This window comes from Gallinula chloropus, assembly GCF_964237585.1.
Source record: "Gallinula chloropus genome assembly, chromosome: 1".
NCBI lineage: Eukaryota > Metazoa > Chordata > Aves > Gruiformes > Rallidae > Gallinula > Gallinula chloropus.
Genome location: NC_140085.1, coordinates 69,863,739 through 69,882,067, shown reverse-complemented (window position 1 = coordinate 69,882,067; position 18,329 = coordinate 69,863,739). Strand labels below are relative to the sequence as shown.

Here is an 18,329-nt window from a genome sequence, read left to right as displayed (position 1 = left end):
AATCTTCATGAATAATTTAATTTATTTCCAATCATATGCAAGAATTGCAAAATCTCCCTTAGAAGAATGCTTCCAGAAGACACTTTTGGTGGTTGTTCATCCAACAAATCCATACTGCACTTAGCAAAGCTAACAAAGCCAGCCGTAGCGTAGCTGATGTTCTTCTGATACTGTTCCTTGATGGTCTAGATCATCTCATGACTTCATGGGACTTGTGATTGCAAGAGAAGTCCCCAGGGTTCTGGAGTTTCCTGAAGCTCATCCCTATGCTTCTTCCCTGCTTTTTCTGTTTCATGGTTGCTACATACACAGTGACCTAGATCTGATGCTGTTACTGCCTGCTCAGTAGATGGTAGGGCCTGACAACACCACAGTGAGTAGAAGTCAGTTCTTGCCTTGGGAAATCATAGCTTGCTGATGAACATTTGCTGATAGCACAGCTTAGTAGACAGGCACTCAGAATACTCACGGCTGGTTGATGGTGCAAAAGCCTCTCTGCTCAGAAGGGTCAGGTAGTATGGTCACATCAGTGCTACTCCTGGACACTTTTGCCCCTGGGCAATCAGAAAGATTTTTCTAGATGGCAACTCTTAGCTGTGGATGTGGAGATTTGTAAGGCTAAACTATGTTCTGTTATTTTTTTTACCATTAATCTCATCATATGGTGCAAAAATGGGTGTCTCCTGCCCGCCTTCTTCCTTCCTCACTGCAATTTGCTCAAGCCACACCCTTATCTCTCTATCCTGGCAATAGTGATGGTCACGGTCACGTGTGGATGGTGCTGTCTGAACCTGTTAACACTGTGCCACAGTGCTCACAGTGGCCAGCTGCAAAGCAGATGGGTGGCCAGCACTGCTGGATTTTCAGACCCTTAAAGGCTCAGGCTCTGGCCCCACTAAAGGCTTGCTGGGGAAGCTTTGGCTTGTGCTTAGGAAAGAAGACACGTGTGCACACACACATGCACACATCCTTTTTTCCTTCTGAAAGGACCACTGTGGGCCTCTTTATCCTTTCCTCCCACCCACTCATCCCTTCTGGGACTCTCTGTTGCTGAGACCACTTGTTTGCTTTAACTGAATTCCCTGCGGAAGGGCGTTTGGTGTGTTTTCCAGGCGCGCCAGAGTAGTAGATGTTACTCTGTGTGTAGTGCCTTAACATTTCTTTCGAGACTCGCTAGCAAGTGAAGTACTGTTGCACCCCTCGGTCCACAATACCATGACCATGCATATCCCTTGTGCAAGTCTCTGCAGCGTGCCAGAAGGAAGTTCCACCTTGCGGTGGCCACAGGTGTCCCTGAGCCCTCCTGCTGAAAGCTGTGCTGCTCCTCTTCTGAACCTCTGTGGCAAAGGAATCTCCAGGGAGAATTTTTTTAACCAGTTTTTACCTTACCTTTGATGTCCAGTTGCCCATTTAGGTCTGAGTGGCCAGTCAGAGAGGTTGCATGAAAGGCCATTGCAGAAGCTCACGACCCTGACCGAAAGCCAGGAGCAACTCAGTGCTCTGACAATGATTATTTACCATTTTCCCATGTTACACGCTGTATTTGGTCATGTTCAGTAACTCTGTAGTAATCAGACAAGATGGAACGGCGGCTTGTCAGCTGATTTAATTAAAACCACGTTGCTTTTTTTTTTTTTATTGCCTCTCACACATCATTAATATTCTGTCTAAGACGCGCCTGCAATCTAAAGATTGGAATCAGTCTCATTGTGCTCTTTCCAAGCTTGAATTCCCAGACACACAAACCTGGGAAAGAGTTTTTAAAGGGACAGGTAATAGTTAGAAGCTCATTTGATTACATTGAAATGGACCAGTCATTGGTCCAAATAAATGCTTATTAAGGGACCAGTCTTTCAGGTTGCTTTTAAATGCAATGCAGGCTTTGCTTCCATGGATATGAGTGGGAATAGAATATGTCTAGGATTTCCCAGGAATCAGGTCTTTGCTCTGCAGACTTTCGCTCATTCAAATGGTTGGTTATGCAAATATTTTAAAAAGACTCGACTAAATAGCACTGCACCCTTTTCAGCTGGGTTTGCTGTTTATGTATTTAGCAGGAGTGTTGTGTCGTCCCTTTTCTGGGGTGCCAGGTAGGATCCGTGAGGCAGTGACAGTGTTATCAGCCAGCACACCCACTCCATTTACAACCAGGTTACAAGGGGGAAAAGAAATAATAAAAATAAAAATTAAAAAAAAAAGCAAACCCTGAGGATTTGGAATTATATACAGGAGTTTATTTAAACAACGATTAACTTTCATCAACAGTGTGTGCGCCTTCTTGTTTTCTTTAAGAACTGCTGCCATTCTGAACCACAGCTGCAGCCCTCCTGCAGCACCCTGTTAGCCAGTGACTCCAACCCAGCTTTTACAGATATTTCACAGCCAACTACATACAGGTTTGTTACGTTAAAATTAAGGCAGCCGGAGTCAACAACCACCCCGCTGAATGAAGGTAAAAAAAGCTTGAGAACATTTTGCATAACAGTCATCACCAGCGTAGCTGATAGCTATTACAGTGTTCTTGTGCAGTAAGCCTACGCAGATACTATCTCTCCTGCCTGTCTGTTCCAACATGCATCTCATCTCATTTGCAACCCTTTGCTTTAATTAGCTGAAGTCTCTGCTTCAGTCTTTCATATGTCAACCAGCCTGCGTATACGCTTCCATATTTTTAATCAGTAGCCTGTTGTCTTTACTTTGTCATTCGCACTAGCATATAAATCTGCCCTTCTTATGATCCTCGCTGCTTGGTAGAAGTCAAAACATGCTGTTTAATTTTCCTGTTCACTGATTTCAATTTGTTTCATGTTCAAATGCTGGCTCTCTTCCCCCTTTTGGGCATGCTGTGAGCATTAAACTTAGTGATTAAATGCCAAAAAAACAGTCCTTTTCCCCTTCCATGCCCACGAATGGGTCATCCCAACCCTCACTTGAATGCTTACCTCAAGAGCGTGCCCGTTGCATGTGCAGTCAGCCTAAATGGGGCTAAATGCGCAGGAGCGCTGTAGGCTGACAGAGGTTGGCTAATGAAGGCTCATAAAACAGGTGCAAAACTTATGTGCTCTCCTAGGGTCGTGACTGGCTTCTTGCTGCTTCTTCTAGTTTGTTTTTGGTTGGTTTGTTTTGGGTGTGTGTGTGTTTTAATTATTTTATTTAATCTACTGCATCGGACTATTTCGTTTCACCCATGACACAGGCGAATCCAGACACACGAGGACTGAAAAATAACGGGACGTAAAAGAATGAGAGGGTGGCATGTGGCTGTCCTTGGGCTTTCAAATTTTCCGGTTCACTGGAGGGGAATCTGAGGTTGTCTGTAGCTGTCTGACAGGTGGGGTGGCTGGCCCTGACATCTGTGCCTGTGGCTGATCCCTGAACTGAGCCTGGAGCATGTTCAGGATGTCATCTAGCTTCTGGTCCATCTGCGTGACCTGTTAAGGAATCAGAAAGCAGAGAAGCTGTCAAATGGTTGCACATGCTTCTGGTGAGAGGCATTCCCTGGCCAGAAGCTCTGGGAGGATAAAGCCTGACAGGGAGCATTGGCATCTGAGAACCAAAGAAAACCCTTCAGCTCTTCGTGAGTTTTGTGTAGCCTGTTGCTCCAGAAAGATCGAATGACACCATGAAGTGGCAGGGGAGGGTGTAGAGCCATGTGAAGTGGCACTAGAAGAACAGGACGTTGGTGGCCCAGGGACTTGATCGCCTGAGTCAGCCATTTTGCCTCTCAGCCTTTTCCCAGCGTTGTCAGCTTCTCTCGGTGATGATGCATCCTGCAAACATCTGCCCTGAAACTCTCTTTTGCTCCTTAGTTTATCGTGAATGTTTTTTTCCCACTACCTCTCCCAGAGCTTCACCACCCTTAGTTGTAGGACATCATGCTTTCCATTACTGTCTTGGGAAATGAAACAGCTCCCCTCCCTTCACACTGTAAATAGATGCCTCCGTGATACATGTTGCAGTCAGAGATCTTACCCAGATACGGTGTTTATTCCCATATAATGTTTAGGAGGATAGCCTACTAAAAACCACATAATAATACCAATGACTTCATTAAAAAAAGAGAGAACAACCGTTCTATAGGAAGCTTGTCATGCTAATCCCTCCTCTCATTTCTTTGCTTCCCAGCTGAAACTTCTCAGGCAAAGTCCCTAGGCAAACCAGTCCTTTCCAGTTATTTTTTTAAGCAGGGAAAGGCAAATCTGGATATTTAAAGGGACACTGCTCTCGTACTTCCTACGGCTTTTCTGAAATCCTGGCCTTTCCTAGGAGTGCCAAGCAGGCATCATCCCATCGCCCTAGCAGGGCTTGCCTTCAGAGGGCATCCTGCTCACCTCAGCATTAGCCAGTGGGTACAGGCTGGGGGCTGTTGGCCCTTCTAGTTCGCTCTAAAGGCAAAAGTGTGGTCAGCATCGTGTAGGCAACTGGGATTGCTTCTAATGATGCTTGAATACAGTGCAGCTTTGTGTAACAGATGAGCCCAAGAAAAACGAGCATTTTGAAGAACATTGGATGGTTCACTTTACAGTTATCTGCTGTGAAACTCAGAGCCTCTGAAAACTGTGATCTGTCCCAGTGGGTCTAATAAACTTTGATAGCAAACCTTTTAAAGTGATATCAGATCTTAAACTGAGCTTTCATTAAAAAGGGAGACGGAGAGAATGAGAGAGAGAATGATTCCAACCTTTTTCTGTGCAAAGATAACTTTGGAAACAACCATTGGCAGCATGGACTGAAAGTTTAGCAGTCTGAGATTGCTCTAAAAACTCAGGCAAAGAAAATCACCTTATCTGCTTTCCTTTCCTCTGCCTTTTCTCACTCCAAGTGTCGGTTCCCCCCCAGGGCCCCTCAAACCTCAAGGTACCAGGAGCTTATTCAAGTTATATCACTTTGGCAAACACTATTCTGTCCTATATACAACCTGCCGGGGGAAGGGGGAGTGGAGAATCTCTCCCACCTCATGGAGAGAGAGATGTGCTCGTCTCTCATTTCTGCTTTTGTGACTACTACCTTTGAGTAGAAAAACCCCTCTCTTTGTCATGAGTGGGTAGGCTTCTCTGGGGCAGCTTTGTCAAGTGCCAAGGAGGGAGCATTTAGGGCATGGGGTAGACAGCGTAGCCCTTCACCGTGATTTCTGCCGAGAGCTTTCACGTGTGTGGCTCGCACTGCCTCAGCAGCGACCCGGGCAGGCAGGGCACGGTGTATGGGCACAGGAGCATGGGGGCTGCTCACTGCATCACCCCTGGGTGCGGGGCAGTTGATGCCAAGCCTGGCTCAGGTCGAGTCACAGCCACACAGCAGCCTGAGTAGCTACTGATGTCCTTTAGTGAAAGCAGAGGCTGTGTCCAGTTGAGGTGCAGCCACTTCCTGGCCAGCTTGACACCCTGCTGCCAGTAGCATCTCTGCCTGTTCCTGTATCTAATGAGCTGCTAGGAGAGAGTGGTTGATGCTGCCATGGCCGGTCTCCCTCCCTGGTGTGGTCACCAACAGAAGCGCTGACAGTGCTTTCAGGCACCAACAGCGACATACTCTGCTCAGCATTAACTTTGTTGGAAGCCTGAAAGTCACTAGTGGCTGAAGGGTTAAGCAGCATGGAATTAATTTTAAAACCACAGCCTTTATTTTCTCCTCCATTCTTGAAAAGCCTGTTTGGCTGATGCTGGTAATGACTCAACATAATCTTTCTTAAGCAGAAATGTTGTGTGGAGCAGAAACTAAAGCTGAACTAATACATTACAGTAGGGTAAAAAGAGGTGTAGGCAGGGAAATGGGATCAGGCAGATGAAAGATCTTTTGGGGCCTTCTTTTGTGAGGCTTTGCTGATTTTGATCTGCACGTTTGATCTTAGATAAGCTACGCCTGCATATTCCGTATCACTTAAACTTGCTGTATTACTCTGTATTTTGCCAACTCAGTGAAAGAATGTGATGGGGAATAATTTGATGCACTTTTCTTTCCAGGAGAGAAGGAGGGTGGAGAATGTAAATATTCATTTGTAGGGAGGGAAATTCATATATACGGGAGTAGATTACACTACGCTTCTGTCACACCTTCTGCACAAGGATCTGCAAATATTTCCTGAACATTGACAAACGAAGCTGCTCAGCTCTCCTGTGTCAACTGGATACACGGGAGGTTTTTAATGGTAATTTTTGAGATTACAAGTGGGGCCCTGCAAAATTAGGCAACCCATAAGAGGATGTGGTCAGTGGCAGATCTCTTCTAATCCTTAGCTTTGTGTTTTATACACAGGATCAAGTCACCACTTTCTAGCTTTAGATGCTCTAAAATGTGCCTTACTTTGAACAGGCAGCTAGGCTGGTAAGACTTTAATCAGAAAGACAAATTCTTAAGTACCTTGTTGAATTGGAGCCTATTAGAAAGGGGTCAAATTTGGAGGCTGGTTAACTGTGATTGAGGAGTGACAAAATGAGAGCTGGGGACACTTCAAGGCTGAACAGCAGTCAGTAGGATGGCATGCAGGATTGGAAGACTTTTCAGACTGGTGAAGGCTTTTCACAAGAGAGCCCTGATTTTCACCCAATCCACCTAACAGCTATGGCTTTCCCTCAGCCCCAAACGGAATGAGTTGATGGCTTTGAGTAATACGCCCAAGCAAGCACGTAGGCAAAGGGTTAAATTGTGCAACATGGTGTTTTTTTTTTTTGGCTGAGTAAAGTGAGAAGCCATCCGGGGCTGGCCACAGAGTTTCCAGAGAGATGTGATATGCCCCTGGCAGGCTCGGTGGAGACAGGTGAGTTTGGCAGCTGTCCACCGGCAAATGGCAACAAAACTTCTGTTCTCCCGCATCACAAAAGCCCTCCGGAGATGATCTATAAAATTGTTAAAATGCTTTTATATCCTTTCAACTGCCCCGTGGAAAGGAGACTTGCAAAAGCAGTTTAAAATATTGCACCGTTGTTATTGGGGCTATAAGGTGAGCTGAAGGAAAGCTGAAATGTATATTCGCTTTAACATCCCTCTGTGAAAGGGGACTGGGCTCCATGGTGATGCCTGGTCCTGGCAGACAAAGAAAATGTCTTGCAACAAGCCCCAGCGAGTCACAGTGAGCCACGAAGAGGAATGGGGTCAGTCAACCCAATGTGGGAATCAGGGTGTCCCTGCCCTTCGCCCTGAGCACTGGGTTGGCTTTCAGCACCCCTGCATGATTTGAAGTTGCTTTTGAGCCTCCCTCTGTGAAAGGTGGTGTCTCCACCCTTTATCTAAATACTTCGTTTTGCCTCGGTGGGCGCTCGCTGCTGAGATGGCTTGTGGAGAAGGGGACCCTAGGATAGGCAGCAGCAAGGAGGAGGAGGAGGGCTGGGTCATGCTGGGGTCTTGCCACATGCTGGACAGATTCTCGTTTCCCCTGAGAGCTTCCTTCTGACATGCTTTTGCACATGCACGCCATAAACAAAATGCATGTGTGGAAAACTCCTTTGGAGTAGCCACATGGTCTCCCCCAAATACTCTAAGCCAGAAAATGCCCTCCCCCCAGGTTGTGCCTATCTTTTAAATATGATTTCTGGAGGCTGGGAAAGCCACCATCAGTTATCTGCACAACACACTGACTTGAACTATTTCCAGAGGGGTAGCAGAAGGGGAAGATGGTCTGCTGGAGCACTGGGGTAAATCTGTAAACCCGCAGACACACTCATATGTTGCTGAATAGGTGGAGCTTCGTATCAAAAGCTAAGCCTCATAAATCAAATGAAGTTGCTGTCACCTCCTTCAGGCTCTGTGCTCTCCCTGCCTGCAGCAGTCCTGCACCGTCTGATCAAAACGGCCCGGCTGTGAAGCCTTCGTGCAGTTGCCTGCAACATGTCTGGGCCGCTGGTACCGGAGATGCTGCAGGAAACGGAGGAGGGAGAGAAGACAGCCCAATTTGTTTTACCAATCAAAATGTCGTGGAGAAACAGCAAGTTCTGGTTTTGCTCAGCCAGGATTGGCTTTGGCATCCTGCTCGCCTCACTGGGGTGAGGAAAACTATGAAGCTGTGCTGACGGAACAGCCCAAGGTGTCGCGGCAGGGGTGGAGGACTGGAAGAGATGCTTGCATTGTTAAACCCCCTCCCCTGCTATCAGAGGCACTGTATGACAGGTGCTTTGGTTCTGGAAGTCCCACAAGACACCCAGGTTTCCTGTCCCAAGCATTCAACCACCTTCTTACATCAAACTGCAAACTTAAGCACGGACAGCCAAGAGACACCAAAGCACAGTGGGCCACAGGAGGGAGCAAGGGAATTCCCAGAGTCTCTGCAAGGTTTTATGTGATATTTTCCAGCTGCCACTGCAAAAAGAACCACATCTGGGGCTGGAGCTGTCACGCCATCCAAAACACAACACTCTAGCCCAGAGTTTCCAAACCACCATGGCCCCCAGCTCATCCCACTGAACACAGGTGAGTGGTGGCTCACCTCTGGGCTCACAGGCTTACACCACCTCCTAGGCATCTCTCCCCAAGACCCTACCATGTCTTCTGTTTCCAGCCTTTGCTGTGGGTCCTGGCTTCCAAGGTTGCTAAAATTAAGTAGGACCCACTCACTGCAGCTTTGACTAACCTTAGACTTAGGGGTCTAACACCAATTTCTTGGAAAAGAGTCATCTGTTGGGTAGGATTTATTTTGTATGGAGAGAAGAGTGTATGTGAACCTTTGTCTTCCATGAGTTATTTGACCTGCATGAACTTATTTCTGAATATTCCCAGCTTGCTATCTGTGATAGGTCACCTAAGGTCTAGTTCATAGGAGAAAATGGCATTAATTTAGTAAAATCAGATGTGATTTAGTTGAACTAGTGCAATCCGTTTTATGGATGTTTCCATTTCTGACTCATCTAACATATTGATTTAGCTTAAGCTCGTTATCCAGAAATACGTGCCATTTTCTCATGTCGACCAGGTCTGTCACACGATTTTTCTTCTCATACCAGATGGTGGACTGATTTGATTAGATCCTGTAAAGCCTACGTTTAGCTGTATATGCACATCTGGTCTTGTAGCTTCTCTCTGCCTGCAGTTACACCCAATTATTCAAACAAACTAATTGCCTATCATACTGTTCGAAGTCTGAATTGTTTATTTTAGGAATTGCTTTATTTTTTAGCGTGTCCCTGAGTGGTTTTATTGCTATCCAGAGACTGATGATTCTGGGAAGGGAAATCTTTTCTCTACAGCACTGCACACAAAACTGTCTCCCCTTCACCTTGCGTGTCCCCTGTGGAAAAGTTTCACCGAGGTGAAAAGCAGAAGCCACTGAAGCATTCTTTTTCTTCTTTTTAACATGGCCAGGCAATGTGAATTTTGGTAAAGAGCCTGTTGGTAGCTCTCTGTGGGGAAGCAAATGGCCATGGCAGCTGCAGAGACCACGACTATCCTGGGGAGATTTCTCTTGTGCAACGTGAGGCTGGAGTGCAGCCTGCGTGGGCTTGGTCCAACATAGTGCTCATGGATGTGTTAGCTTGAAGCTTGTGAAGAGCCTTGCTGAGTTCACCAAATGTTTGAGTGCTTTGCTGGACTGATACAAGACTATACCTTTAGAATAAGCTTTTGGAGTCTCCTAAAGTACTCATACACATATACGCTCATAAATATATCTACACCCCTATTTTTTAAGTCTCTGAGGAACTGGCAGCTACTGTGACATCCTTCATGAAATGACTTTGGCCTTAATATTAGCAGAGAACTGGCAGCTTGTCTCTCAAAACAGCAACAACAATAACAACAACAACAACAACGTGGGCTTTGATGAACAGGCTGCCATTAGCTGTCTGTTTTTGGATGAGTTGTAACAGATTTGGAATTGGCCTCAGTCCTAAGATGTTGCTGTATCCCAAAGCAGGGTTGCCAGGTGGCACGTACGCAGGAAAAGATCTCATTGCGGTATGTCAATGTCTTGTAGCCAACTGCCAGCATTCCCTGCCCCATCACCCAGAGCCACGTAGCTCCTCACCTTGTTGTGCTGAGGGTGCAAATAGCAAAAATACCCCAGCTTGGGTCAAGGGGAGGTTTGGTTGCTAACCTCAGAGGTCAGGTAAACAGGTACATGGGTAGGAGCTACACAAAGCACACTTCCAAGGCAGCCCGTTGTTCTGGAAGTCCCAATTCTCCATGAACACCAACAAATATATTAACCACCAGACTGCCTTGTTTGACTTATTCTGTGCACCCCTTAGCAGATATCAGCTGTTTATTTTCATTCCATGAAACTTATCTAGATAAGTCCACAATTTTCCAGGCCTCCCTTCCTTTATCCCAAACATCCCCACCCATTCTTAGGTCAGGTGTTATAACCTTTGGTGGCCTAGAATATAGTAATCTTTATTTTAAGTATAGCTTCGTTTGTTTTGGTTTCCATCTACCTTTCCTGTTTAAATGAAAACACAAAGGTCTATCCCTCTGCACTTTGTTCCTGGGGTATTTCCCGTCGGTACCCTTTTGGTGAGCATTATATTTTTATATTTCCTATGCCACAGTTGCACTGATGAACCTCTGCAGCGAGAGCCGTGTCTGTGGCTGCTGCTTCTGGTGAAAGATGCCATTTGCTTAATTGCTAAGCAACTCTTGAGAGTCTGACCTTGTGTTTCTAAAGCAGGCCTGGTCAGCACACAGACTGTGTTAGCAGCATTACTGCTTCGATGGAGGTGTGATTTTTTAAAATTATTTTTTAAATTTCTTTTGAATGAATCCTGGCTTGCACAGCAAATTAGATGTAGCTGATGATGTACCTGTGTATACGTTGCCACAGCAGCTTTGGAGTAAGCTGCCCAGTTTCAGACACATTTGCCAGAGAGAGACAAAGCCCTTACAGATAAGAAAGTTTGCAGAGTTTTCTGAAAGTCTGGCACTTGTGCAGAAGACAGACATCCAAATTAGTGCTTCACTGAAGGAAGGGCAGAAGAGGAAGGTGAACTGTATTATTAGACCCTGGAGAATCCACACAGGATGCCCTGACCACAGGAAAAGCTTTATTCAGCTCTTGCCCCTTATTAGCCTCAGATAATCAACCACAAAATGCAGAGCCACAGGAAACCGGGCAGCATAATTTGTACTGCTCCCAGAAGTACTTGTTTCTAGCTGAAGAAATCCAAGCGGTGCCACTCTTTGGGTGGACACAGTGGTAACTTTCCACAGCCGCCGTTGCGCAGCAGCACCGGGACGCTGGGAGTGCTGGAACTACGGTGGGGGTTTGTCTCATTTTAGCTGTATCCACGTGCACTGATGGGTCTGTTTGCAGCCAGGGCTTGGAAACATCAGGGATTTCCCCCCCCTGATTCCACCACCACCACCACCCGCCCCGTAGGTAAATCTGACATTGCAGAACTCTCCTGCTCCTGATCTACATACATAAATGGTTATTGTTGTTGTTGCAGGACATTTCATTCTTCACCCTCCTCCAGATCCTGCTTGGATCCTGCCTGTAATCTTGCCATCTCCCTTTGCGACATCGCTCCCCAGCCACACCCTGGATGACGCACTGCCATTTCTCAGCTCGTTATACGGTGTGGCTGCAAGTCCTGCTGCAAAACCAGCGTGGAAAGAAACAACACACAAAAATAACAAAGCCAGTCCAGCCTCAAAGGTGGATCTGCAGCTACTGTGAGTCACCTCTTAATTTCACAATAAAGCAACCTCGGAATTTATGCTCCAAGATGCTGATTAATTTAATTTTTTTAAATCTCTAAACAATGCTGGACAGAGAGAAATGAGGAAAAGAAAATGCAGCACTGAGAGTTTAAATGCTGCCAAAGGAGCAATGAGAAAGAAGTGACCTTAGCCTAGATGGATGCGATAAGCTCAGCATTTTAGATGGGTGTGATGAACTCGGTATTGGTGCCCCACCTAAACCTTGAAGAGATGATATCGTCTTCTACACTCTGATTGTTTTTGCCTTTACTTTTGCTTCTTTGAGCTCTGTTAAATGTCCTCCATGAGAACAAAAATCTAACCTCACCAGCCTCATGGCTAGAGAGGCTTCACAAGTTCCTGTAATGGGGAGGACACTTTGGACTGTGGTGCTGCTGGCTAGTTTCTTCTCAGCTTAGTTGCAAGGATTCCTCACTGACCTGATGGCTAGCTGAGCCAATGTTCAGTTAGCATGGGTGATGGACTGTGTACATCAAGGGAACAGTTATATGCCTTATCCCAAGTATTGATACGCAACTGCCGTCCATCCACCCTCATACACACAAAAAGATTCACTTCAAATTATCAGTCCATCTTTTCTTATAGGTTAGCAAGAAAGGCAAAGAGAGAGGGAGTGTTTATTGGGAGGATCACAGGCATTATGGTGATGGTGATCTAGATAGCAAAACATGTAGCTACTAGAAAAGTTCCAGGCAGTTCTTGTAGGACTAGACCAGGACTTCACAAACCCAAGCTCCAGTCTACTTCCCAGCACAGCCTTCTTGCATTGAAGACAAGGCATTTTCTGGATGAGTCTCATCAATGTTTTTTAACCACATAGATCAAATAATTTCTTATCCTTCAGACATGCAATCACATGAAATTGGGTAGGTTTGAGTCTTGGTACAAAGCAGAAGGCACGGACCTACAAAAGATAAGAGTAATCTAAAAAGTGGACTGAAATGTTGGCTGTAGGAAGGAAGGAAGTTGTAATGGAAAAAAGATCAGTCCCTGTTGGAAGAGGACAGGAGACAGTATCAGCTTTCTAGCAGCCTTTCAGTACCTGAAGGTGGAGGCTACAAGAAAGCTGGAGAGGGAATGTTTACAAGGGCAAGAAGTGATATGGCAAGGGCTAGTGGCTTTAAACTGAAGGAGGGTGGATTTAGGTTAGGTATTGAGAAAAAAATCTTCCCTGCGAGGGCAGGGAGGCCCTGGCACAGGCTGCCCAGAGAAGCTGTGGCTGCTCCCTCCCTGGCAGTGGTCAAGGCCAGGCTGGATGGGGCTTTGGGCAGCCTGCTCTAGTGGAGGGTGTCCCTGCCCACATCAGGGGGGTTGGAACAAGATGGGCTTTGACGTGCCTTCCAATCCAAACCATTCTGTTGTTCTACGAATATGATGGTGCAATAATTGAAATGGGCAAGGCTGGAATTGTGGTACACTGGTCATGCCAGGAAAAAGAAATAATTGGCAAGTAAAAGAATGATTGCCTGGAGATCAGAGGGTGTTACTGGGAGGCCACCACCTGGGCTTTCTGTTTTCAAAAGCTCTGCAAAAGAATTGTCACGCAATTTTAGCCAAATCCTGTAGCAGAACTAAGGACTGGTGAGCACGCAGATTTGTGCTGATGTCAGGAAATCAAACCCACAACACGCCTTTCATTGTTCCAGGGGAACCTGTGCCTGGACACTCATTTTGGTGTGCCCTATTTCAGTGAAAGCGATTAAATAAGCTTGATAGGCACTAACTCATGAGGGTCTGGGAAAGAGAAAACTCTACCTTTGTACTATACGCTGTCGAGAAAGGTGAATGAAAACTTCTGCCCTTATTTCTTTTCTACTCTGCATGGGATAATTCTCCATGTTACCTTAATTTAACGAGTTCACTGAAACTTCCCCACCCTTTGAAGGATGCTGCAAGGCTTGCTTAATGCACACAACACGATTTGAGTAAGAAGCTACAGAAGCACGTAGTGGTGCTACATATTTAAATCACGAGGATTACAAAACACCATTGTTTACTCATTAAAACACAGGAACCCAGAGCCAGTAAAATATTATCAGACAGTGCTGATTGAAGGTGTAGCAGTTCTTGATTCTCACTGATTCAAACTTGTTCTGCTGAACCCTTCGGTTTCAGCCTGTCTGGCTTATCTGTCAGTTGATGGATTTTACTAGCTTGCTTGTGTATACCAGGCCTGGTTAACAGTGCTGCCCCACACATCTTTTAAATGAATTTGTGAAAAAGTAGTGGGGAGGAGGTGGACTCTGGACTCTCTGGTCCAGTTTTGCAGCCGCAGTGACCTGACGTTGAGGGTGTCTGTCTGTCTGTCTGTCCAGTCACACCAAGCCACAGCATTTGGTCTCCGACCAGGAAAAGCCACGGGCATAAACTGTGCAGGAAAAGCAACTGTGCAGAAAGAAATGATTCGTGACTTGAGCTGAGATTGCTCAGCACCTGGAAGGGCCTAATGCGTGGGGTGTGACAGCATAAATCAGTGCATAAACTGGCTATAGCTATGGCAATCGTGGATGCAGAACATCAGAAGAGACTGCAGGGTGAATGAATTTGACTGGATTTGTCTTTTTTTTTCTCCTTCCCAAGCTTGAGCATTAACTGCGTAACAGGGTCTGTGGCTAAAGAGATGTCCATGGGGATTTAAAACACTGACTGAGAATAAGAGGCTGAGCAAAGCAGATTTTCCCAATCCAGAATCTCAACGGTGGATCATTTTCCATTCCTTTTGTGCTTGAAAAATAACAGAGAATTTTGAAAAATCAGCATGGCTACGTCCCCGGGGGAGACGCAAATAAAGCATTAATTAAAGCAAAGAAAGGGAGGTGTCTTATTTGAACTGCGCCGAGCTGGATGGATTACCTATGAAAGCTGGCATTGACAGGACAGCTGTACGAAGAAGCCTGTGGCAGAAGCACCGGTGTCTTGTACAAACAACAGGAGACAGGGCGGGAGACGCAAAGCCATAATTGCCAGATAGATTTCTTCCTTATGAGGCGTATGCTAAGTCAGCAGGAACCTGCTTCAGTTCTCTGTTGCAAGGCACCGCACTCGTAATTAAGGATAAAAACCCGAGGAGAAAAAACCCAAACCCTTGGTGAAACCTACTCTTGCTCTTACAGCTCTTCAGCCTGTACACTGCAGGGAATGCTGCTGGGGAGGAGAACGCTACAGATCTTGCTCAGGGAAAGAATCACCTTTCTCTTGCCTGTCTCTCTCATATACCATTGCGGAGAAAAAGCGCAGCAATAAAAAAGGGACATGTATTAACACGAACACTGAGGTGTAGGAATATGGGAATGGCCTGGTGAGGTTTCACTGTCCCAGCATTTAGCAAAATAATTTAAACTGGTGATGCAGTTTAATTAAGTTTTGGGGTTACCGGCTTTTTTGAGGTTCTAGAGGTAGAACCTGGGAAGCCGTGGAGGTCTTTACGCAACCTTTTTGCTGTGGGGGAAAACAAATCTTTTTTAAGGTCAATAAGCTAAAATTCATTAATAAAATAGGTACCTGTTGGGACTACTGAGAACCCCACAGGTTTAATTGCTTAGCTTCACGTCTACTTGTTCTTTTATTACTTTTACTCACCATGAACTATGACCTTGATCTGCTAACTGGATGCAATCTATAGTATGTCTGAGCTGTATTTAAAAATGCCCAGGTTATTTGCTGTTCCGCAGCGTTTCTCATCCCTTCAGATCAAGCTTGTTTAACTCGGTATGGAACTAGTTATCAGTGAGGAGGAAAATTAGATATCAATCTTTTTCCTAATTGGTACTTTAGAAAGCTTTCACTTTCATGCCTTAGCACATCTTAAAAATCCCAGCTGTGACTGGGCGCTTGTCGTTCCACACCGGTACAGCGTAAACCAAAAATGACCATCGCCACGAATCCGTGACATTGAGATGCTGGGTTTGGCTGCCTGACCACCGCGCTTGGCTACCTTTCCTGCATGCCTGGTCCTGAAACTGGGATTAAAAAGCGTGCTTAAACCCTGCTGCTGCTTGACAGGCATGGCCCTGCTTGCCCCAGCTGCACCCTCCTGCCCTCCCTGTGCTACACAGGTCCCAGGGCTGCACCCGAAGCCAGCCCAGGAGAGCCATGCAGCACAGCAAAGGCTCCTCATGTAGGAGAGGTGGCCCCCCAGCCTCAATCCCTGGGCCATGGTTGCCTCCTTCTTCTCCTTGCCCATGCTTAAATGACCCATGTACTGCTTGCAGATTACATAAGAACAGAAGGAGAAAAGAAATGCCTTAAATGAACCAGGGTCTTCTGCTGTGCTCCAGCTGAGGCACATCCTATCCCTGACCTCTGGTGTAGCCAGCTGAAATGTCCACGCTAAGACACGCAACTGCCTTGTTCTAGTAATTTGAGCTAAGGTTGTTTTTAAATTACTACTCATAAGGAGGTGAATTTCCTATCCTTCAAGAAGAGCCAAGGTTTAAAAAAAACCCCAACACCTACAAACCCCCAAACCTGTGCAAAAGCAAACAGTTTAATTTCTTATTCATGCTATCTAATTTTTTTCTCTTTTTTTTTAATTTGCTAATAACTTGCAGATGACAGAATTGCTATGAAATACCTGGCCCCACAACTTTTCACTTTTAAAAACACTGAAATTCTTCCACTCAAATCTCCACCTGTTTTTCCTTACTGCTCCTACAAAGCTCATCAGAATCAATATGCTTTTCTGTACTATAACGATCCTGCAAATTTGGCTTGTTTCAAAATACTTTTGTGCAACACATTTATTGGCAGCCAGCTTTTAAAAAAGCTCTCCCATGCCCTGCTAGCCCCAGGTGGAGCCTTGTGTACATCCCCTGGGTAGGGAGGATGTTACTCTCCTTGCCTCTCCGATTCCAGCTCTGGTGCTGGGCACCTCTGTGCCACTGTGTCCCTACTTGCAAGTCTACCATGTGGCCAGCACCCCTCACCCTTGCGCTGTTCGGGTGCTTAAGCATCATCAGTATTTAAGGGTTGGTGCCCTTCACCTCTATCCCCAGTCATTATCTCCCCTTAGGTGGGGGAGCAGAAACTACACGCACAAGGGGGTAATGGTGAAGCCTTACACATCCATTCTGGCAGCCAAAACCCCATGTCACACCATACCACCACCACCACCACCACCAGCCTTCTGATCATCACCTCCCTCCCAACAGCCTCCCCCAGCAACTTGGGCAAGCAAGGCGAGGGTTTACTCAGCTCAAGGTGGTTGTGGAGTGAGGGAGGCTCAGGGCAAAACAAATGCCTTGGTACAGGATTTCGGATGCGGTTCCGTTTACCCATGGCAGTTGGGCACCGCTAGTGAACGCGGCAATCTGGAATATGATTTTAGAGCTGGCCATGGCACTCATAAGTGGATCTGCATGGGCAGCCAGGGAAGATTAAATCCTCTTGTTAGCCACAGGGCAGCGTGGTGTGGCAATTAGTATGTTAAGCAGAGCTGAGAGAGACTTTTGTAATGAAACCGAAAACTTGGCTGGCCCCCAAAATCTGCAAAGGTTCAAGAAGCTTTTGGTAAACCTGGATTGAGCCTTGGCAGATTTATAATTTCAAGGAGGACCCGTTAAAAAACACCCTGGTTTGTGCACGATTTTGAACCCAGACCCAGCCACGCTTGGCACTTTGGGAGTTTTGCTTTGGGTTTTTTTTTGCATACAAATCCAAAACACAATGTAGACTCAGCAGGGAGGAACCGATGCAAACCAAAACTGCTGAGTTTTGCACAGCTCTAATTATAATCTCTTCACAGTCCTGGTTTTATTTATTATTGTTTGTACTGTGGTAGCTGCGCTGGGCTCCAACCGGCTTCAGGGCCGCGCTGTGGTAGGTGTTGTAAAGGCAGAAGAAGGAGGCAGGATCCCCGGCCCGAAGAGTTTATAATCTAAATAAACGAAATAGATAAAGAATGAGGGAAAGACATATAATGCCCAAGCAAAGTGATTGGGGGGGGGGGTAGGGTGGGGGGTGGGGGGGTGGGGGGGGTGGTTTGGCAAGGCAACCACTTTTTTTAATGCCTTTCTCATAAAAAGCAAGTCTGTTTACCATGTAAACTCTTCGGGGCCAAGCATTTCCCAAAATACAGAGGGAGATGGGCTGCAAGAAATGAGTGGAGAAGTGGAGGTGCTGGGGGGGCAGCAGTAGGTACAGCAACACACGGGTGGCTGCTGGATTTTGGCAGTGAGGGCAGGAGCAGGAGGCAGGTGACGATGGGGAGAGCGGCACGGGGGCGGGAAGAGACAGGCGGCACTCCCTAGTTTGGGTCAGGCCATAAAACCCATCATACAGATCGTGACAACCTGGGACAAGTCATCAGACCACTCCATGCTGCAGTTTCCTCTAGGGTTGGGCTGGGCTAAAAATAATTCCCTATATGGCATAATTTTTCCTCAGTGTAAATGGCTTTGAGATACTCAGGTGAGAGGTACTAGAGGAATGCAAAGATTTATTTTTCAAAAACCTCCTCACATAATCTTTTCACTGCCTAGTCAGGGCCCAACGCCAGGAATTTGAGAGATGCATATATCTCTCTCACTATCTATATGAATTTAAGAATATATTTATGGAAGCGGCCAAGGTATACTTTTCAGAAATGAAAATTTAAGTTAGACTTCCTAAATCTATATATAGGAACTTAAATGAATGGCCAGATTAAGAATCAGGACATATAACTTCTTTAAAACTGGGTTCAGGAGTCT

General features: G+C 46.1%; 1 protein-coding gene across 1 annotated transcript in view; it reads right to left on the bottom strand.

Annotated features, from left to right (window-relative positions):
* Window positions 1-3,275: 3,275 nt before the first annotated feature.
* Window positions 3,276-18,329, bottom strand: part of LOC311189329 (potassium voltage-gated channel subfamily KQT member 1-like) — a gene marked incomplete at both ends in the record, with an annotated part of 484,473 nt that continues 469,419 nt past the window's right edge. The window contains one exon of the mRNA XM_084260993.1: window positions 3,276-3,431. Within this exon, the coding sequence (XP_084117119.1) occupies window positions 3,276-3,431 (156 nt within the window). The remainder of the gene's footprint in view (window positions 3,432-18,329) is intronic.